The 23,061-nt window shown below is 32.2% G+C and overlaps 4 protein-coding genes across 7 annotated transcripts; 2 read left to right on the top strand and 2 right to left on the bottom strand.

Moving 5' to 3' along the window:
- Window positions 1–931: 931 nt before the first annotated feature.
- On the bottom strand, window positions 932–14,594 carry Cyst (rho guanine nucleotide exchange factor 18 cysts). 4 transcript variants are annotated; one of them, XM_076894240.1, is made up of 19 exons: window positions 14,461–14,594; window positions 14,033–14,124; window positions 11,646–11,984; window positions 11,146–11,522; window positions 10,820–10,969; window positions 10,546–10,739; window positions 9,604–9,741; window positions 9,141–9,216; window positions 8,921–9,050; window positions 8,433–8,622; window positions 7,096–7,167; window positions 5,811–5,864; window positions 5,187–5,739; window positions 4,866–5,095; window positions 4,240–4,784; window positions 3,914–4,119; window positions 3,562–3,741; window positions 2,800–3,503; window positions 932–2,726 (listed from the first exon to the last, which is right to left on the bottom strand). In XM_076894240.1, exons 2-19 carry the CDS (start codon window positions 14,070–14,072, stop codon window positions 2,483–2,485), a joined length of 4,422 nt encoding a protein of 1,473 aa, XP_076750355.1. In that variant the 5' UTR covers window positions 14,073–14,124; window positions 14,461–14,594; the 3' UTR covers window positions 932–2,482. The 4 variants fall into 4 exon arrangements, with proteins under 4 accessions (XP_076750355.1, XP_076750357.1, XP_076750356.1 ...); XM_076894242.1 differs by lacking the exon at window positions 9,604–9,741; XM_076894241.1 differs by lacking the exon at window positions 7,096–7,167.
- Window positions 14,595–14,771: 177 nt separating this feature from the next.
- Window positions 14,772–15,440, top strand: LOC143423124 (ubiquinol-cytochrome c reductase complex assembly factor 2-like). The gene is made up of 2 exons (XM_076894219.1): window positions 14,772–14,889; window positions 15,137–15,440. Exons 1-2 carry the CDS (start codon window positions 14,822–14,824, stop codon window positions 15,438–15,440), a joined length of 372 nt encoding a protein of 123 aa, XP_076750334.1. The 5' UTR covers window positions 14,772–14,821.
- Window positions 15,415–16,860, top strand: LOC143423123 (putative methyltransferase-like protein 15 homolog). The gene has a single exon (XM_076894218.1). It carries the CDS (start codon window positions 15,415–15,417, stop codon window positions 16,579–16,581), a length of 1,167 nt encoding a protein of 388 aa, XP_076750333.1. The 3' UTR covers window positions 16,582–16,860.
- Window positions 15,786–22,258, bottom strand: Pug (pug C-1-tetrahydrofolate synthase, cytoplasmic). Its single transcript, XM_076894217.1, has 14 exons — window positions 22,233–22,258; window positions 21,601–21,666; window positions 20,641–20,976; window positions 20,279–20,371; window positions 20,056–20,197; window positions 19,841–19,952; window positions 19,120–19,685; window positions 18,715–19,018; window positions 18,429–18,646; window positions 18,178–18,349; window positions 17,589–17,880; window positions 17,259–17,511; window positions 16,998–17,183; window positions 15,786–16,921 (listed from the first exon to the last, which is right to left on the bottom strand). Exons 1-14 carry the CDS (start codon window positions 22,256–22,258, stop codon window positions 16,832–16,834), a joined length of 2,856 nt encoding a protein of 951 aa, XP_076750332.1. The 3' UTR covers window positions 15,786–16,831.
- Window positions 22,259–23,061: the final 803 nt, after the last annotated feature.

Genomic DNA, 23,061 nt, shown 5'->3' on the forward strand with positions numbered 1-23,061 from the left:
GGTTACTAATAAAAAGCACTAATCAATTAGAGGACCAAACATATACAACTTTGACCATTGGCAAATAGCCAGAACTCATTCGTCCCACAAGATTGTTCTATGATTGCTTAGCATTCTTCATTAACAATTTGTTAAGAAAGCCAAAAGGCAGTCTTTTTCATTAATAACACGTTAAGGCAGCCAAACGAAACATTTTCACAAAAGAGATATCATCTGCAAACGTTGTTTGTTAATTATAGAGATGCGCTATGTATATATGCACATATATTACATTATATATGTATAACTTTATTTAATCTTATCTATCTGGAATGATTTTTTTGGAATTACATTTTCCAGTGATCAAACTTACTTTTCATATATGTTTCATGTTCTTTTTATGATGAGCATTATTTATGACATTAAGAATGTTTCAATTTGTATTAAGTGCTCTTGAAATGAAGTCGAACACTCATCCATAAAGGCTACTAACGGGTTAATACAATATCATTTACGAGCTGATACATGCTCGGCATTTTTTTTTTTTTGTAATAGACTTGTAAGAACTCATTGTTTCTCTTTTCCCTCACACACTTTACATCTTACAGAAATACGTTTTAAGATCTATTGTCATCACGATTGATTGAGACGAGTTGATAGCATTACTGGTTTCCTTATTAAGATAAATTAATTCATTATATAGTCACATGTTTTATCATCGTGCCTCGACGACGCTGCTCTTTCATTCGATCATATTGCACGCTTCAGCATTTCGTGAGGCAAATACATGCGAAATCTGCACAAACATACACATACACACGCGCAAGCACACATATATGTATCAAAATCAAGTCTGATTTAATAACGACGAGCTATATGTTCTACAACCATATTTTTCAAATTACTGCTCTTGTTGTCCTAAATATATTTTAATTTCAAATATAGTTTCTTCTTTAAATGTCAATAAACACACGAAACAGAAGAATCAACAGTTTCAACGTGCAGTATGATCATCTTTGCTTAATACTTTTTCTGGAACAAGTTTATCTCTATTTATATTTCTGTGGAATATGTACTTTGCAAAACTTTCTTCATTGAAAAAAGTTTTGATAAATAAAATATTTCAGATGATTCGAAGTTATCACTGATCTTACATAATGCAATAAATAAAACAGCTTATAGACCGTAAGAAAAAAGATGGGAAAAGAAAATGGTTACAGGGTAACAATAATGGCAGTGAATAATCTCAAAAAAATAATATAAAAGGTTGCTTGGATTACAATTGATTTGATTAAATAAAAATTATTCATGTTTGCCAAAAAGCAATGAAATTCTGAAATTGAATGACTTCAATCTGTGACTTGGCACACGTAATAGAAATGCATTATAGTTTAATAAATTCTATCTGTCCGTTTAACATGTATTAAAATACTTTTAAAGTTATAGTATAAGAATAGCTACTACGGTCACTTAATACATTCGCACATATACACATACATGTGTATACATTTAGAAATGCGTTTACACGTGCTGATAAAATGAAATGGTACACATATGACACGTACATCCCATAGAATTTCATTCTTACGTACACATTATGTACTTTCACACGTTGTCCTATTTTCATACATACAAATGATGCCATATGTCATGAAAAAGTATATATACACATTCATGTATATGCAATTCTAATAATAATGTATTTTCTCTACCTTGCATATTTAGCAAGCTGCAACAGATTTACTTAAAAGATTCGTCTAAAACCGTGTCTCTAAAATTGTCAGTCGGCTTAATAATATAGCGAGTAAGGATTTAACAAGATCGGCTGATCTATCTCACTAAGCCGGCCATCTAACACCTTTTTTTCTCGCGATTTCTGAGCACTAATCATTATCTCTGTATTTATGTGTTCACGTTTGTTTTGTAGATATTCTTCCTCTATAGTAGACTCTGTGAGACTCTGCATAAAAATTATATTATTGCCCTCAGTAGCAGTTGAAAAGTAACATTATCATTTATCAATTCATCGAGAATAATGTGTGTACATCCTTCTTTTTATTGATATAGTCACGCTATTATTATGGACACCATATAAATGCATCATTCTTACATACTACGTTGCATCTCAATATATAACACGACTAAAAAGTTATTATTTAGTAAAGAAAATATGATATAAGGAAGAAAAGATGCAAGCAAGAGATAAAATAAGAAATAAAAATTAAACAAAAAGAAAAAAAAAGAGATGACAAGGGAAAGGAATCTATAAACAATACATATGCAAGGGAAAATTGGGAAAAATAATAGTAACCACGAAAAAAATGTTAAAGGTAATTCATGATTTTTATCGAGAAAAAGTTGAAAGTCAAAACGACTTTACACGACTTCTAGGTTGAGCATCTTTTGATTGATTCCGAGAGGGTGTTAGCGTAGAAGCTGGAGTAGTTTCGCCAGTTGCAGGACGAGAAGATCGTGAATGCTTCCGACCAAAACGAAAGAAACGTCAGAAAAAAATTACCTCTTCTTCCAAAGGTTGCTGTTGTTCGGTTCGCTGATTTTGTTGTTGATGCGGATATTCTGGTGGCGATCGAGTGATACGGAGCGAACGATTCGAAGAATGAGTTTGACTGGTGCCAGCATGGTTATTTCCTAATTCTGGTGAAGAATACGTAGAACTGGTTACAATTGCCGGACTGCTTCCTGTTCGCGAATGTCGATCTGGACTGTTGTTGCCCGCACCTCCACTCCTATTTTTTAATTATTTGTCGTTTGAATCATTTTCAACATTTTATTTCAAATGATACTAATGTTTATACTTACCTAGTATTATTGTTGCTTCCGCTAGCAAGTTTCAGAGGCAATTGTTGTTTAACTGGAAGATTACTTTGCACTTTCTGTTGATTAGTGGCGCTAATTAAATTTAATGGTATTCGTTTAACATCCGGTTGTGATTTCCGTGCCTGCACCGTATCGGTTCCTTGTGTCATGTGAGATAAAAGAATGGTTGTAGAACTAGGCGCAGTGCCTGTGACCAATGTCACACCTTGACGTTCTAATGCTTCCAGTCGTCTGTATAATTGATCTCGTTGCTGCGTAATATCGTTCTTCTCTGCTACCAGTTGTTCTCGTTGCTTCGCCAATTCAGCCCGCTCCTCTTCTAGTTGTTTTTGTTCTTGTTGAGAGGCAGCACGAAATGCTGCTTTCTCCCGACTTAACTGATCTTGTAAATTACGTAATTCTTCTAACTGACGATTTGGATTAGGTCTGTTATTTGATTTGCCCATGCTTCCTTCTTTACACGCAGCCAATTGAGCTTGTAAGCTATCGATTGTCGTCATTTGATTACTAATTATACAGACTAAGCTATAAATATGATGAGACAAACGAATCGCTGCCCACTGTTGATCCTTATTTATTTCCGAATCTTGACTCTCTTTTTCTTCCGGACTTTCCTTCATGAATTCACTAACTTTTGGAAGAGAAATTACAGAATGAATGGTAGACTCTCGTAACGGATATTTTTCCTACAAAGAAAACACGATTAATACTTCATCTCTAATGATTAATATAATATATATTTACCTTATTATGATCGAAACCCGCAAAAGTTTCTGCCCTTCGAGGAACACAAAGAGCAGGTGGAACATAGGCCTCACTATGTCGTTCTCCTGCAGAACTTAGACTTCTTGAAAGACTAGCACCGCCCGCACTGAAAGATAATGAACTAGCGAGTTTTGTCGCTTCTTGAATGGTTGAAATTACCTGTAACAAAATGAATGATACTTTCAGAGTTTTAGTTTTTTCTATTTTTAAACTTCATATGCTTAGTTTGCGAACATGCCTTACGATCAAAAAATTATATGTTCTCTGTATGTGATTTTTAAATCGAAAAAATAATAATACAATAAATAATAATACAAAAATATTTTATAACCTCTTGCCGTAATTGTGTAGTGTCTGTTCCTTCATTGTGAACTAATCTTGTATAATCTGTAATTTCCTTATCAGTTTTCTCTATTCTTTCATTATCGCTACTCTCGTTTCCACTCCAAATATTTGCAGCATACAAAAGTTGCATTTGTAAATTGATTTTTTCTTCCAATAGTAATGCCTGTTCCGCATCTTTTTTACGTAGCTCACCTAATTATAATAACACGAAACAATCACTATAATTAGTGCATTTGATTATAAATATTTTAAACATGTACAGTATACATCGTAACAGATGCCATAATATTTGTAATAGTACGTTAGACATACCAACTATCTTCAGAACATGCGATTCCTTAGTTTTAATTAAACGTTGCCGTTCTTCAACGGAAAGTAACGATATAGAAGACGAGCGTGTATCTCTTAACTCATTGTTACTATTGTTTTCTGTTAATACGCCAGTTTCATTTTCAAATTCTTGCGGACAGGCTTCAACTGCTGACCTAATCGCTTGTATCCATAATTGTTTGTCTTTGGGTTTTTGAATTTTTAACTCGAACATTTCAGGCTCAGCTGGATTGCTACTTATTAGATAGATTCCTCTAGACTCTTGACCCGCCTTTTCACGTACTAGTAACTTCTGAAGTGATACTATACCAGCCTTATTGTCAGGCACAAAAAATGCATATTTCTGATCCCTCTCGGCCAAAAAAAACAATATATCAGAGAGAACAACCACTACGATGGCAGTCATTTTTCCACGACCTTGCATTAAATATGCAGTACCTTCGAATTTCAAAATTCTATTAAATGCCATGATATCTGATTTTTTGAATTTGGCACCGCGATATGTCGCAAAAGATTTTGCATCAATTCTAAATAACAAGAACAAACGTAATGTTATTAAACATTTTTTTAAAGGAATATTTTTTACGAGATATATATGATTTTCTTACTTATTATAGATCTCTAATTTCCTATCTTCTCTTTCTTTATCAGCTACACACGCATCTACATCAGCTAAAATTTCTTTTACGAGAATCAAAGCTCTGCGTAAATCTTCGCCTTCTTGTTGTATGATACCCGTTTTTATGAGCGGTTCAACCAATAATGGATATTTTGTTAAACGTTGAGTAACAAATAGAATGCACTCGGGAATTCCTTTCTTCTTCAACAAAGGATGTGACTAAACAAATATTAATTATGTATTGCTTCCTATATTATTCTATAAATAAGATGTAAAATAACTAAAGAACAAACTGATACATTGTAGTTACCTGACATTGACGCACGAACTGAGCGAATCGTTGATCATGACGTAAATAATACTTATAAGCTTCAACGGCATCCCTGTGACGGCTGCAGAATTCCCCGTAGGCACTCTTCATACGTTGCGCATTTTCCCCGGAGAATTGATCAACTAGTATATCAGCGATTGTAGGAACAACAGGATGTGCATTTTGCCGCTTGCGTAATTTTTGTAAAAATCGCAGATGAATATCGATAAGATCGTGTAACCTGGGAAACATGCGCTCTAAATCCGGCTGACCCAGGCGAAAGTTACGTCGAAGGCCTTCCGCGAAAATTCTTTCCATGGCGAGAAGTACTAAGCAATGATGTTTTTCCGTAAGTACAAACTCGTAAATATGTTCTTGTCTTTTTACTTTTCGTTCGCAATTATCAGCTAGCCGTAAAGCAACATTATGACCAATGGCAGCACTCCAGGAGTCAAGTTCTTCTTTAGCCAGGCCTAATTCCGGATCCAGACCTTCCAAATCGCCCACGGTAAATTGATAAGCGTCATCTCCGAAGTCCAGTCCTTCCAATCCACTAAAATATTATATTGAAATGAAAATCTTTTCACAAAAGGTTTTAATTTAATAGTACAAGTTTTTACCAACCTCGATATATCACGATGCTGTCCATCTCCATCCCTTTCCTCGTTTATTGTTTGACTGAAAAAGAGAAGTGTAAATAATTCCAAATTTAAAGAAAAATTATTTCTTTTATTAAAAATAAATGTTGCGTTTATCATATGTCATAATTAAAGCTATATACCTTACGTATTTTTTTTAGGCTGTATCTTAAATGTAAATTTTATTAATGTGCATTACAGATATATATATTATATATATATATATATAAGTTACGCACAATATTCCGTTTTTTATTGTCATTTTGATATTACCTTTCGTATCAACGTAATCTGCAAAGCGATAACTGCTTTCTTTTATGTATATAATTCTATATATTTCAATTTCTTTTCTCTTCTATGCGCGTGAGAATGAATTGAGATTCTTTTTGAAGGAATAATAGTCATAGAAGATTTAGCTCTTTTTTTTCAAATGGTTCATTAGAAGATTTGATGCTGTCAATAGAATTAAGTTACACAAATAAAATTTACATACTTATAATAAAAACAGAGGGACTACTAGAATGGTGGGTACATCTGCGTTTTCAGGTCGGGTATGAGACATTCTGAACATAGAAACTTTCAATATCCATTTTCTGATTACTTCAACATTAACGGTAGCGATAAATTTAATAAATTATAATATTAAATGTATATAGTAATAAATCTTTTCCCAACCCAACCTAAAGTATTTATTACTAATATGTTTTCACAAAATGATAGTTTACATGAATGAACAATGTTGAATATGGATTCCGAAATACATTTAACTGCATGAAAGAGATTGTAAACAGTTACAATTTCGTATCGTGAAGAGAAAGTCAAAGTGGAAAATGACAAAGAAATTCTTATCAATTGAAAACAATACACAAAGTATACTATATGTGACGTTCATTCCTGATAATGCTTGATGAGGAAATTTACTTAATCATATAATAATTGTTTACTAAAAACTTGATATAGTTTTGTACAATTATTGAGTGAATTTTGTACGAGGTGTAATACATAAAATATATCATTGAATAAAACACAAATAATATATATATAGAAGCAAGCATGTCAGAAGCATAGGCAGGAGCAAGGTGATGTCTGTGTCAATACAACCGAAAGAGAGGCAATTTAATTGCCTTTTAAACGATGTGTGCGATAAAAGAATCAAGGAACGAATAGACGCGAGCCATAATCCTACTACTGTGTAGGATTAATACACACGAACAGAAACGTACAAACGTCTCGACAGAATAGAAGGAACACATCAGACATCTGAGACTTACTTGACTCCGAGCTTAGTAGCAACTCGCCGCCAAGGGCTGTAGCTTGTCACGGCTTTCTTGCTGTTAATTTCCCTTTAATCGTCGAACAACCAATCAGTTTGTTGTTGCACGAGAGGGAATGCACGGGGGAAGGAAAAAGCACACACTGCATTAGGGCAACCTCATTTTGCCTTTTATTTCCCTTCCTTCTTGCTTTCTTACTCTATTATGTTTCTTTTCAATTTTTCTATATCAATTAATAATATACATCTCTTCGCAAATAAATCTTATTTCTTCAAAAGCATATTTTCACTGCATTATAGTGAATATATGAGTATATGATGTAAAATCTGCATGGATATGTATATTTTTCTTCAGTTGTGTGATTTAATTAAATTCAGTACCATTAACTTACTAGTTATAAGTAGCATTTTCCAGCAATGCTATAACTATAATTTACTTTCAGCTTATAAAAATATTCTTTGAATAGTCGAATAAGTTTAGACGTAGTATTATGTATGTTAATCAATATACATATATGCATGCGTGTACACGCACGCATAAATTTTAAGTTGGGTATCTACATTATTTTCATTACTATTAAAATTATTAAAGAAAAATAACTAAATAAAATTTAAATGATTACAAATTTCTTTGCCACTAGATGCAAACCATAAAATCATTTGAATCTTATTTAGTCATTTTTTTATCCCTTTTATAATAATAAAAATAACTTAGATGCTTAATTTAAATTTAACACCCTACATATGCAAATGTTTTTATTAGTTAATGTTAGAGACGCGAGGATATACACGCTGAAGCTTGCCATACTATCGGGTAAATTGCAAAATTAATTAGAAATAATAAGCTTTCGAGCCAGCCAAAGCTTCTGAATAATAAGCAGATACAATACCTCTTCTAGCTATTCATTTTGTATACAGAGTACAAAAATTTAGTAAAGCTTTTCAGAGTAAAACGTGAAATATAATAGATTATTTTAATTTATAAATATATGTAACTATCGATTAAATATGGAATAATTTGTAATTATTGGTCACACAGAATTATCGATAAATATATGACAGTTAAGTTTAGTTAGTTTTATCACACATGTGATACATTTTCGTAAAAATCTAGTAAGCAAAGAAAAGTAAAAAAATTGAAATTCTTTGTTGAGCGTAAATATGTGTACGTATTTTTTAACTTATACAGTACTTGTGTTGCAAATATAAGAGATATTTGTAATTAATTCCGAGTTAAGGCCTAGCCATGCCAATTGCGTGCGAATCTTGAACCACAGATACGCAGATCCAATGCAGGAAATCTATAATTTTAGTAATAAAAAAAGGATTAATTACCTTCCACTTCCAGACGATGGTAGCGGTAATGATGCGGTAGACCCTCTCTTAACGTTATAGCTACTGGAAGTTGTGGATATACTTGATGTAGTTTTGATGGCAGCTTTGCTAGAATGATGTTTTGATTTAAGACATTCCAGCACTAGTTGATCTTTACATCCTTGACTTTGATGTACAGATACTCCACAATCTAATACAGCATAAGAGTGTGTGTTACATTTTTAATAAGTATATAAAATATATTTACAAGTACACAAAAAAGAGGTGATTTATCTAATTTGACGAAACTATGTATTTTGAACTCTATTCTTTGTTTTAAAACAACGCCTGTATCTCGTATGTAATATGTGTTTAATGTGCGTAGCTAGAAGTGAATATTAATATATTTTAATATTACTGTACTATTTAACAAATAGTTAAGAAGCAATTACAATTCGTCAATATAGGTAAATCAGCCCGTATTAATATATGTTACAGCTAATACTTACTGTCACAATGGAGAAGTGGTTTATTTGTTGATTGTTTCATACATACATCACACAATAAACTTCCCTGAGATCCTGCCATTATTGTCGTCCATAAATGCTGTTGCTGACTAGTTTTTTTACCACTTTTATCCTATTATTTTATTGCAATTTAAAAAATCATGTATGTAAAACTTATATATGATAACCATTCTAATTATATTAATTGCGACAATTATTTCACCTTTTTTTTACGGAAGAATATAGAACCTCGTTTTCTTCTAGTTTTTTCTGAATGATGGTCATCATATGCAGCTCCACTAGAAAAATTAAAGTTGTACGTATTATAATTAGTATATGAAAACAGTAAAAAATAACATTAATGTACAATATGCAATAACTTGAGAATGGTCTATAATGGTCAGTACGTGTCTACAAATGCTACTACAGTGCATTTACAGTAAGTGGATAAATTAATTATATATAATGACTAAATACGTACACTGCAGAATATTTTGTGAAAATATAAAATACATAATAAGAAAATCTAAGTGATATTACATTTTTACTATTACAGGTGTATAATATAAAATAAAAAGTAGCCATAAAGTTGATACAAACCAATTTTTCCTTGCACCTTGTTTTAGCTTTAGTTAGTTAAAAACATGTTATGTATGCATAAGAAACTAAAAATATGGAGTACTTACTCAGTTAGTAACTCATCGAGGGATGCTTGAGTATGTGGTGTGCCTTCCCTGTCCTCATGAAATTCATGGCTGTTTGGTGTATGAAGGTCTTCAGTTTCAGTTTCACTTCCACTACCCTTTTCATTTCTTTCGCGTCGGCTGTACCATGCAGGATGGTAGGAAATTGTCAAGTACAAACACAAAGTATGCGACTATTGTAAAAAGATGCGCATCAGATATTCTCGTGTGGCTTTCCACCGAGATACAAATGCCGCGAAGATGTAAAGTAAATTAGTATACACAGAAAAAAAACTATTAAAATAAAAAAGAAAAGTTTAAATGTAATTTATAATTAAAATTATAATAATTTTCTTTGACGACTCAACATAATTATAATTAGATATAAGTAATGACGTCACATTTTCATTTTGATTCAAATAACGATTTAGTTCTAAAAAATTATGTGAATTACTTAAATATATATATATATAATAAATGGTGCAACCATGCTAAATACTTTCATCTACAAGATACAAGTTGATGCAAGCATTCTTAATTGTAGGCAAATTTCAAAACCTTTTGTGAACATATTAATATAAACCATGCATTAACTTTTTACTACTAATTTAAAAATGATTTAACAAAGAGTTATGTCATATATGTATATTTATATACATATATCTTTATATGTTATATTTATAGGATATGCATATTATTCTGTGCGTGTGTGCTACTTGTATGTGATATAACACAAAGATTGTAAGCTAGATCATAAAAATTGAAATGTTAATTTCCTTAATAAATAAATAATGTCAGAAATAGGTAAAATTATCGTAAAATTACAAATGAAATTTTATATGTATTTCCTATAAAAACTCGATAAAAGGCAGAATATGTATATTATTGTTTAATTATTTATTATGATCTAGCTGTACAATCGAAAAATATATTTAACTAACTTACGCTCCAAGGGATGGCGTCGTCCTAGTTGCAGTCTCTGGTAAATGAGCATTAACTTGAGGGGTAACAATTGAAGGTGTTGAAATGGATTTTTGAAGAGGTAAACGAGAGCCTGTAAGACCAGGCATTAAGCCACTACTGTCTGCTAATCTTTGACTACCTATGAATCGCTTTGTTACTATCTTCTGATATTCACTCTGTCAAAGAGAAATTTTCCACATATTTCATTACAAACAAAATATTTGAGAAACTTATCAATGTAGGCCTTTGATATTACCTGTACAAGATCAGCTTCATTGAGAGAATGAGTACTTGCTTGCGATCTACATGCTCGATTACCAACCCCTACAGGTCTGGTACTAGATTTTCCATGTAATTCTATTTCCATTTCACTGTCTAGGCTACTTAAACTAATACTGCGTTGTCGCTGAAATGAAAACAAACAAATGTTGAATATTATAAAAAAAAAGATTAAAAAAAAAAATAAAAAAAATCACAACCTTTAACAAAGCAAAATGAAAAAGCAACAAAGCAATTATAATCATGCTATAAATGTACGATGAGTAATGTATTTTTTTTAAAGATGTATCAGAAGATATTAACCATATTCTGTGCTTGTAGGTGATTTTGCCCAAAATATCTGCGACGCCCACATCGAGTATCTTCTAAGTCAGTCCAACTGCGTCTTCTATCTATACCCTGTGCATTTTGTGAACGGGGACCTACTGATGGAAAATGTGTAGGAGAGCTGTTGGTGGAACAATTAGCAAGGAGATCTGGATCTGATCCTGTATCATTGTTACTTGAGCGTAGTGCAATATCATATGAAATTAAGGGACATAAGGAAGGACATGATGAAGTTAACCGTTGAGGTACATCATTATGGGACGTGCGATGATTATATCCCCAGTTGCTTAGCGTCAGATCTCTCATACGCTGAATACAATCATGGATTTCATGCAGATGTTGCAAGTTGTCCTCTGCAAGGGGGTGAACATACTGTTAGCCACAGAAGCACATAAAATTTTATAATATGATACGGTATCAAGTTCAATGAAATGTAATGCATAGTGGTACACAGATTAACAATCAAAGGGATTTACCCAAAACAGGATAGTTCTTAGCAAGACCAGGTGAGTGGGGTGTCACACTGATAATTGGCACCAAAGGATTAGGCTGAATTTGATTATTAGTGCCAAGTGTGAGCAGCGAATGTTGCTGCTGCTGCTGCTGTTGTTCCTCAGTCCCTTCAGACATCATGATAGCCGTTTTCTCTGTATTGTCTTTGGTGTAACTGGTCTCAGTAATTATATTTCCACGCAGATTTAAATTGCCAAGATCTCCATTAATAATAGGTAAACGTTCGCAATCAGAATGCGAAGATCCTAAATAGTCAGTTATTACATCTTCTTCGCTATCCTCTCCACTATTTGGGCATTCATCTACAAGTATATTAAAAATTATTTTTTTTATCACTTCTACAGATATACAATATATGAAATGATTAATTTTTATTATAAATTAAATTATATTCAACGACTATAGAAAACGAATTGCAAGATGAATCTACTCTTCCACGAAAACGACTCGCGTACCATCGAATGCTGCACTTCATAAATTGCATCAAGATACGAAAAAACCGATATCTAAATGTCCTCGCGCCTATTGACTACCGAGAGAACAAGCAGGACTCGCACGCGACAATTGCAGCAGCCTCCCGCTCTCGTGTCAGTAACGTATAAAGACGTATTCAATGAAAATCAGATTAAATTTTCCTATGACACGAATCCGTATTTTTCACTGCTGAAATATACTAACATTAATGCAAAATAGAATATTTTTTTCGAGTCTTATCTCAATAGGAATAAAAAAAAAAAAGAAAGTAAAAAGTGATGGCTATCTTGCCTCATTAATATCGGTCACGGATAATCAATCCAAGGTCGTCTGTCAGATGTTACAATTTGGAAGCAAGGATGCCTTATTAAATTAATTTATGTCGATTAACAACAGAAAAGAATAAAACTATCACTTAATTGTATCACCTTGGTTGATCGGACAGGCTTTACTGTTATATATGTAGTCGAACAGTCTTACAAAAAAATTTAATAGTAACGTCAATCATATAAATCACTTGGATTTTAATAACACTCTCGATGAAAATGTTTAATCAACGAACGTATCCTATTTTACCTACACGTTTACTTGATAAACCGTATATTGTCATCCCGGTATCGAGGATAAATAGAAGCGGTCAAATCGTACCAAGTATTTTTCCGGGAAGCAAGGGGTAGACACACTGTTGCTTTCCCCGTAGCTCCCGAGCGCGAATTGATCCGTTGGTCCGCGCGTGCCACCCCACCTTTATGCACCCCCGATCCTTAACCGACCTCCAACCTTCAATCTAATACCTTTACCACCACTTTTTTGATCATTTTCTCCGATTTCGTAACTCCTCTCTCGTTATCAAACATTTTTTCCGACGAATCATATGATTTTATTCGAATTATCATTAGATTTAAGTCATACGTATTTATTAAATTTTATCTTAAGGTATAAATAATTCTGAATTCGTTATCTTGATCTATCTATTGTAATTACTATGTTATCATTAGAAAAAAGGAAACCATGTATAAATTGCAAAGTAATTTCATCTAAAGAGTATATTTGTTTTATTTTTTATATTTATAAGTCAGTGCATTTTTTATTAGTGTTATATATATAGAAGCATTGCATCTTGCTAAGTAAAAATTAAACATATTCTGAACATATATCTTGTAAAAATAGCACAATTCTCTTTCAGCAGTTATTAGAAAAGAAAAGTTTATTAAAACTAAATGATTGATTTAAAAGAAATAACTAGGTGGTAAATAATAGCAGGTGCAACAGGAATATTATTTGAATTATATTAGTTAAAAATAAGAAATTAAATATGAAACAAATACCTGCAAGTTGGAACTCTATTTATATACTAGAATATTAATTCTATTTAATGCACAAATAGTTTTTATTTATTCATTAGTATATTAAGCAATACTGTTATAAAATATTAGGATTTTTTCTATAAAATCATATTAATGTCTGATCTGAAATTGCATCTTTACATCTCATGAAATTTGCATTGTACATGCATTATTATATCTTTTAACTATTCTTAATTAAATATTTCTTAATGCAAATTTTGCATTCTTATTGCCTTTGTATATGTTAATTTTTAGATAAATTAAATAATTTAAATAATCTTTGGAGAAAATTAAATATCACAATGTATAGCAATATGTATTTAAACCATATACATATAATGATATTTTAATAGAATTCAAATAAAAAGAAAAATGGGATTTAATAAATAACGTAAAAACAGGATATATACTGACTCTAAAATACATCATATTCCTTATTTATAATTTTATTATATACAATGACAGTAGCAGCGAATATGTATATAAAAAGGGATTGCTTATATACTTTTGTGTTATATACAGTAACTTACCAGAAGAAAACGGAGCCAATATTTCCTGTCGTTTTTCCATCTTTTTTATTTCCGCTAATTAGATAGATATCTAATTTTTTTGAGAGCAGAAACTGAAACATTTGTGAATATTAATATACATATACCATTGGAAATCAAATTTATTGGTTGAAATACATTTCTCAAAGGTATATAAACATAATAATATCAACATAAAAAAAACCGATAACGAAATTTGCGTACAAAAAATGTAGCGTACGTATAAAAGATTTTACATTCATTATTGGGATTGAAAACATCAGTTATGCATGCAGTATTTCACATTCTGATAAGGGCGACGTACACACTTTGTTGCCAAAGGAAGCCGTATTGACAGGTGAATACATAACTTAATTATTTTTTACGTACTTATTAGAAGATATTACTTAATATGGAGAAAAATTACGTACCCGAAAAGCGGCAATCTTTAGAAATCCATTAACATTACACACGTCCTATTACATTTAATTTCATAGGGAAACAAAATGTTGTATCTATACCAATCTGTATCATACAGTCAAGGCACGTCGACCATTTTGTACTAGCTGAACCACAGTATCGCAGTATGCAGTAGTGCAACTCTACGTCGACGCCATTGACGTCAGTGTTGATAAGTCAGAGGTGGCGTCACGGGGCAATTTAGTTCACGCATGCGAACTAAACCATTTTGGCCAACACCAAGGAGAGTTGCAGTACTATATACCGTGGATTTATCGAATGGTGACAAATTTCTCTTCCATATATCGGTCTTCTATCTACCTTACCATTATCATGGGTACGTATAGAAATTATATGAAATTATTAGAGTCTTGGCCATTGGATAATTCGAAACCTGGCAGGTAATTTCATTAAATAAAATCGATTTAATTACTTTTAGAGTAGTCCCTTTTTTAAGAAGTTTCATACATTTCATACGTTTGTAGCTTTGTTTTTCTCGCAACTTACTTTGAGGTTAGTTTCACTGTTTTAATGCGTTCTGTGAGAAATTGATCGGATATTTTGTTATATCAAAATTTTCTGTTGATTTAGCAATTAATTACAATAATCATTATTTCGAAATGTAATTATAATTCGTAATGATTTTAGAGATCTAGCCCAACATATTCGTGATCAATTAAAACTTGCATTTGCAAAAGGTGAAGCTAGCGAAGTAAATCGTGAAGAGTGCGATCGTTATTATAAGAGTTTAAAGAGAATTTGTTCGAATCATTATGGGCAAATGTACAAACGTACGTTTTCGAATTCTGCGACTGGACTAACGAGGGAACAGTGCAATTTAATGCTTTCGCCGGAAGCATTGAAGATTATCGAAGAAGATTCAAGAGGATTCTTCTCACGTACATTTTCGAGACTATCCAGGAAAAATGTTGAGAAAGATTCTAAAAAGTGACATATCTCGTATATATAGACATTGCTATATGAAATACTTTAAACGAAGTGTACATTATTTATTTTCGAGTCATAATGACTTAACATGTGTGAAAGGTAGTAGAAAATATAGTCAAACGTTACATGAAACAGATAATATCAATCAAAATGCACCTCATTTACCAGTTATGGTCAATGAGGTGTTACAATATTTAGATCCTTCGCCAGGAAAAATTTTTGTAGACATGACATTTGGTGCTGGTGGACATACTACAAAAATTCTAGAATCTTCAGCTGATGTAAAAATATTTGCATTGGATAGAGATCCTGTTGCACATCAATATGCACAAAATTTATCAGAAAAATATCCTGGACAAGTGATACCTTTATTAGGAAGGTTTTCTGAATTGCCACAGCTATTTTGCAAATATGAAATTAATCTTAAAAGCATAGATGGATTTTTGTTTGATTTTGGTTGTTCATCTATGCAGTTTGATATCGCAGAAAGAGGTTTTTCCTTGTCGAAAAATGGACCGTTAGATATGAGAATGGATGGGTTTAGGTGTCCACAGGAACCTACAGCTGCTGAAGTTTTAGAGAAAATAACAGAGATAGATTTAATTCATATTTTAAGAATTTATGGCGAAGAGAGGTATGCAAAGAAAATTGCCCGTGCCATTATCGATGCTCGCTATACTTTTAGAAGTTTAAGAACTACACAAGAATTAGCCCAACTTGTTGAAAGTGTAATAAGTGATAAAAGACGGGATCAACTTGGCAGATACTCTCACATTGCGACAAAAACGTTTCAGGCACTTAGAATTTTTGTGAATAATGAATTGAATGAAATTAATTATGGTATTGTTATTGCTGGATCATATTTAAAAACTAATGGCCGTTTAATAACGATATGCTTTCATTCTTTAGAAGATACAATTATTAAAAGACATTTATCTGCAAATATAACAGAAACTGTAGCTAATAAATTGCCATTAAAATACTCGAATTATGGCAAATTTTATAGTGAAACTGAAATGGAGAATTTCAATAAAACACCTTGGAAAATGTTACACAAGCATGTAATAACACCTACATCAGAAGAAGTAAATACTAATCCAAGGTCACGATCTGCAAAATTACGGGCAATTAGTAAAATAGCTTAAATTATCATCCATTTTAAGATTGAAACTGAGAAAATCAAATGTAAAATTTGCTTCTTAAATACAAAATATAATCTGTTGTAGTTGACAACATATACCATATAAAGCATGTACATTGTATCATATGTAAAAAGAAATAAAATGTTTGTGTTCAATTAACATTATTCTAACGATCATGACTATGTAACTAAGGTGTAGAGAAAATAGTACTACGAACTGTAGAAATGTTTATAATGTTAGAGGTTTAATACATTTAAAATAAACCTTCTATTTCATTTGTTACACTGTTCCATTCCATATCATAAACGTTTGGTCTTGTAGAAAGACCTGGCATCATCATGATCTAGAAAAATAATATTAAATATTACATTATAAAATTTTACATTATGTCTTTGGAATTCAAAATTTAAAATACTTACTTCTCCTATCATAGGCACTACAAAGCCAGCTCCTACAGATACAAATATATCTGTAATATCGAGTGTGAAACCCGTAGGTGCACCTTTAACTGAAGGATCACCACTTAAAGAAAGTGCTGTTTTTGCCATACAAAGTGGCAGTCTATTATATCCCAGTTCAGTGTACTTTTTGATTTTTTCATGAACCTAAATTAATAATAATATTATATTTTATATATTATAATGTAATTACATAGAAATAGGATTGATGTTCATGTTTACCTTATCTGCAAAAACAACTTGTCCAGCTCCATACATTTCCCTGGCAATAATATTAATCTTTTCTTCAATACCACTATTAAGATCGTATAATAATTTAAAATTATTAGGTTTATTCGTGACAGCGATAACTGCCTCCGCAAGTTCTATGGCACCAGCTCCACCTTCTGCCCAATGATTGCATAAAACTGCATCAGCTGCACCACTTTTTATGGCAGCTTGTTTTACTAATTCTAATTCAGCTTGCGTATCAGTACTTGGAATAAGATCACGCAATTTTATTATGTAAAAAGTACTTATTTATACAAATAATTTCTTTTATGTAAGACTTACGCATGAACGTTAATGGCAACAACAACAGGAACACCAAATTTAATTCCATTACTAATATGCTTTTGAAGATTTGGAAGACCTTTTCTAATTAAATCCAGATTTTCCTCAAGGTATGCTTTTTTTAAAGGAGAACCCGGCGTTACTGTTGGTCCACCTCCATGCATTTTCAATGCTCTAACAGTTGCAACTAGTACAATAGCATTTGGTACATGGCCAGATGTTCGACATTTAATATTAAAGAACTTTTCCATACCGATATCAGAACCAAATCCAGCTTCAGTTACTACAATACCTTTTGTAATAGTAAAAAATTATTAGTTATTAGTTACATGTAAACATTGGAGGAAAGTAGTAATAGAAAAGTTGGAATATAGAATATGAAAACTATTAGAAGATACAGTGTGTGATAAGATGCTATGAATATTAAAATACAAAACAAAACGATACATAGATACAAGAATAAGTGTTTTGTATACCGAATAATATGTGTATGAGTTGGAAGATGAATGATAAAGAAGTTTGTGAAATCAAATTTCATTTTTTAGCTGATAAGATAGAAATAAAAATTATCTATCTGTTACTATGATACCTTCCGATCCAACTAATTTCAACGCAATAGTGTCTGCCACGATAGAGGAACAACCGTGAGCGATATTTGCAAACGGTCCAGCATGAACCATTACCGGTGTTCCTTCCAACGATTGCATAAGCGTTGGCTCGATCGCATCTTTCAGTAAAATTGCCATTGCTTCAGTCATACCCTAAATGTATTATTGTTTATTATTAAGTAATTGAATAAATTCCTTTATAATTTTTTAATTCAAATAATAATGTACTAACAAAATCTTCAGCAGTTAAGGGTTCTCCACTTTTATTAAAAGCGACTACTATGTTGCCGAGTCTTTGTTTCATGTCGTCAACACTCGTGGATAATGCAAGTATTGCCATTATTTCTGAACCGACAGAAATGCGAAATGATGTCTCTCGTATTTTATTTTTTTCGGTTGGACTCTGACCGATGGTAATTTTACGCAAAAATCGATCATTTATATCGACCACTGAAATAAGTAAATTTAATTCATAAGCAGCCCTTTATCCGTTTTTGTATAGATGCATACTGCAATACCTCGGGTCCAAGTTATGTTTGCCGGATCGATATCTAATCTTGCAAACTTCCGCTTCTCCTCATCCGTTAAACTATTTGGATCAGTTTTCGTGATACCCAGTTTTTCTAAACGTTTTAATTGTATCTTTGAAAATTTCCTTTCATTTTTAATAGTTGGTACAAGACGATCGTAAAGAGCTTGGTCACTTTGAGTAGATTCATGGAAATATCGAGCATCAATTTGTGCTGCTAATAGATTATTGGCTGCGCTCACAGCATGAATATCTCCTGTTAAATGCAAATTAAATTCTTCCATAGGAATGACCTGAAAATAATATTAACTTTGCATTTTTTTCATAATTTTGTATACTTCATTTTTAACTTTTCTGGCTTGAAATTCATTTGTAATATTTTAATTAATAATACCTGGGAATATCCTCCGCCTGCAGCTCCGCCTTTCACTCCAAAAGTAGGTCCTTGACTAGGTTGTCGTAATGTTACAAACGAGTTCTTTCCTTTGTGCGCTGTTAGGGCTTGTACCAAACCCAAGGATGTGGTACTTTTACCCTCGCCGAAAGGCGTTGGTGTTATACCAGCAACTACAACAAGCTTTCCATTTGGTTGGTTTTCCAACCGTTTTATAACGTTCAAGCTAATCTTTGCTTTTTTACTTCCGTAAGGACTGATTTCGGTGGGAAATAAACCAATTTCCTCGGCTAAGTTCATGATTGATTTTGGCTCTTGGCTCCTTGAAATCGTTATATCGTTAGGTACCGGCTTTTGCGGATTAATCTTTAGTAGTTTTAAGTTCCATTTCTTGTTTAATAGTTTCTCTGCTGCCCTTTGAGCTGATATCACGGTGTTTTTCATTAACATAGCTACGGTCATCGGACCAACGCCACCAGGTACAGGCGTAATGTATGAGGCCACTTTCGCTGCTTCTTCATAATCTACGTCGCCTACTAAACGTCGTCCATTTTTCTTCGCAGCATCTGAAAATTTGAACCAGGTCCGTCATGCGCATATAAACTATATAAAGCAGAAGTAAAATTGATGAATTTCGAAAGGTCTCGAAATCGCGTTGGAAATCGTAATTGTGAGCTAAAGCTGTAAGATCAATGAACGCAGTATACGCAATTATATCTACCTGGAATGTAATTGATTCCGCAATCGATTACGACTGCGCCAGGTTTAATCCAGCTTCCCTTAACCATTTGGGGTTTGCCAATGCCAACCACTAAAATATCGGCCTGCGATACCTGTAATTACAATCGAATGTTAAGTGCTGGAGATACATATTTATTACTGTTTTATCTCTATTCTTCTAAGACAACAATGTGGAGTGTCAGCTTCGATACTTACCACTTCAGGAAGATTCTTTGTTTTCGAATGACATACAGTTACAGTTGCGTGGTGCCATTTTAATAGTTCAGCTACAGGTGTGCCGACGATTTTACTTCTGCCCAAAACGACGGCTTGAGCACCGGCGATCGGCACTCCGCTCCTGGTGCAAAAATAATTTGAATTGTTCTATGTTAATTTTTATACGTAATATCTAATGCATGTAGTAATACACGTGTAATACTTTTTAATAAGTTCAATGCATCCATTTGGGGTGCACGGTAAAAATCCCGTCATGACGCCAATAGCAATTCTTCCTTCATTGATCGTGTTTAATCTGGAAATATAATGTATGTATATTAGAAATCTAGTATGTAACGCTGGATGTTTTGTATCAAAGGTCATGGTATCTAGATTTTTTTTCAAGTACTATGTCAACATGTTCAGTGTTGCGTATATGTAACATAATAAATCTTTCCGAAACTATCCAGTCAAATGCATCTGCTTAAAAAGCTTAACGTAATTATTAATTAATTATGTATTTTATTATAATACCCGGTAGATATCTTTTATATAGAAATTCAATTATACCAAAAATAAACTTACCCATCCACATCTTTATCGGGTGATACTAAATCGGTAATCAAATCGGAATTAATTTTATTGACAGTATCGAGCGGCATTTGTACGATAATTCCGTGCACATTTGGATCACCGTTTAGTTTGTTCACTTTATTTATTAATTCTAGTTCTGTGGTGGTATTTGGTAACTTTACATGTTCGGCAACGATACCAATATCACTTGCCGCTTTTATTTTTGTTCTGATATAAACATTTGAATCTTCTCTACCACCAACTTGAACAATCGCTAAACCAGGCGTAAAATTCGGCAATTTTTCTTTCAATGTTTTCACATCTTGTGCCAAGCTATCTCGAATTTCCCTGAGAGAATAGAAAATTATAAGTTCTTTTATAAGTTCTGACAACATTTTGTTATCTGTATCTTTGATTTGATAGCATTCTATTTAAATATGTGCGTGCACGCGTGTATCTGTTCTATACACATCTTTTAAATGTTTAAAGTTGGCGCGCTCTGATGCGTGCGCAGGTTGCATATTATAAAGAATAGTTTATAGTTAATCCTTTTTCAGTATAAACATTACAGATCTTACGTGCAAATAATAAGTATATATAATGTGTTTGTGTTTTAATAAGTAATTCAGTGGTTGTAGAATACAGTTTCAAGATGTATGCATAACCTCACACAGTAAAAAGCATGCTTTTATAAGGTAGGTTAAGATCCTCGACAATTTAAAAAAAGGGACTTTTATGCAATCAAATTTCGGAGGTTAGGTCAGTGCAACGAATACTATCGACCTCTATGCGACTTTATGTAATTTAAAAATCAATTCGAATTTTAATTTGACGTTTCGATAGATACTTCACACGAACGATTTTGATGAAAGATCGATAAACTATTTCTATATGACTTAGATTCAATTTTATAATTTAACGATTAATTAAATGTGGCCTTGTGCGACTTAAAATAATGTATACATAACTTACTTGGCTAATTGGGTGCCAGATAGCACAGTACCTCGTACGTTCGTCGACATAACTCGATCGAAAAATCTGCAATCACAAAAGAAATCACTGCTTTGTACGTATTAATATATTGAACAAATGTTTTTAAAATAATCACTGTTTCGAAGTCGATATATATTGTACGTTTATTAGAGCGTGTATATCGCAATTATCAATAGGGATTTACCGAAAGACCGGTAGTAAGTAGTCGAACGTACTGTCAGTGTAAGCTATCGGTTAACAAGAAATTCTGCTCACGACATACACGTATTTCTTATATTATCGTATATGAGTTATTCACACATTCAAACGAGTAGTCGATCATCTAGACGCTTATGCTTTGCTTTTCTCAGTTAAGTAAAATATTATCTATACATAGGAGATATTACTTATTACTCTTATCATTTGAGCGTTTCAGTCGTTTTCATATTTACTAGATATCTTTTCTATAAAAATAAAATATCTGACCATACGGCTAGTGTTTCTTTTTAATAACATATTCTATTTTATGATGATAAATGTATAGATATTATTGTAAATGAAAATGATATATCTCGAAAGATAAGATAGATTTTCTAAAATTGAACAAGTATTGCAAGAAATTTTGGTCTTACTTGAAGACTTGCGGTACTCGTATCATTGTGATGATAAACCAAGATGATGTTTGACGAGAAGTACCGGTTCGTTGAAGAAGATGATCTTCACGGGGGGCCAGAAAATATGAGTTATAAATAAAAAAGGGAAACAGAGTTTATCGGTACATTGTGATGAAATTTTGGTCGATAAACTTTGACACATCAATTACTTAGAGTAATTTCATCAACCAAACTCTTTTGTTGTCTGAAAAATTGTATAGACATTTACGAAAAAAAAAATTTAAAAATAAATATGTTTCAAGTTAAATGATTAGATAAAAATATAGATGTAAATAAGGCGAAGGTTCTTCTAGTATTTATTCAAACAATTATATTGAAACAAAAGTAAGTTCAAATAGTGTGTACGCATTGTTAATTTGTCTCAATAGCGATATAACTTTAAACTTGCAGTTTCTTTCTATAAAAAGAACAAGTCCAGATAAATCTCGACACAATGACGATATTATAATACTTTCGTCCGCGTTCAATATCTTATTGTTCCTATTTGCGATTTCAATGCAATATTCTTACAAAATTATAAGGATTGAAAATGGTCAAAGTTTGTATTTCGAATAATCATGATTCTTTATTTATACCACCATTACAGTAAATGGATAGTGTAATGTTGAAATATAGTATACGAACTGGAAATAACTCAGAGATATTTAATTGAAAGTATTAGTGTGTTCTGAATAGTTTATCGTTTCATATTGTAGACGTCAGGACTTCGTAATCACATCTCGCAACATGTTGTTGGAGATTTTTTAAATTTTATGTAAAATTATTACAATTTCATATTCTTGAAGCT

This window comes from Xylocopa sonorina, chromosome 4 (genome assembly GCF_050948175.1).
Source record: "Xylocopa sonorina isolate GNS202 chromosome 4, iyXylSono1_principal, whole genome shotgun sequence".
Taxonomy (NCBI): Eukaryota; Metazoa; Arthropoda; class Insecta; order Hymenoptera; family Apidae; genus Xylocopa; species Xylocopa sonorina.

Excerpts from the sequence above, each read along its gene's own strand:
- LOC143423123 (XM_076894218.1), top strand. The coding sequence starts at position 15,415 with ATGTTGAGAAAGATTCTAAAAAGTGACATATCTCGTATATATAGACAT.
- LOC143423124 (XM_076894219.1), top strand. The coding sequence starts at position 14,822 with ATGGGTACGTATAGAAATTATATGAAATTATTAGAGTCTTGGCCATTG. Across the intron at positions 14,890-15,136 it reads GATAATTCGAAACCTGGCAG|AGATCTAGCCCAACATATTC; the intron begins GTAATTTCATTA and ends TAATGATTTTAG.
- Pug (XM_076894217.1), bottom strand. The coding sequence starts at position 22,258 with ATGATACGAGTACCGCAAGTCTTCAA. Across the intron at positions 18,647-18,714 it reads AAACATAACTTGGACCCGAG|TGGTCGATATAAATGATCGA; the intron begins GTATTGCAGTAT and ends TACTTATTTCAG. Across the intron at positions 16,922-16,997 it reads TAGTGCCTATGATAGGAGAA|ATCATGATGATGCCAGGTCT; the intron begins GTAAGTATTTTA and ends TTATTTTTCTAG.
- Cyst (XM_076894240.1), bottom strand. The coding sequence starts at position 14,072 with ATGGAAAAACGACAGGAAATATTGGCTCCGTTTTCTTCTG. Across the intron at positions 10,740-10,819 it reads ATGAAGCTGATCTTGTACAG|AGTGAATATCAGAAGATAGT; the intron begins GTAATATCAAAG and ends TCTCTTTGACAG. Across the intron at positions 4,785-4,865 it reads AAATTAGAGATCTATAATAA|AATTGATGCAAAATCTTTTG; the intron begins GTAAGAAAATCA and ends CTTGTTATTTAG.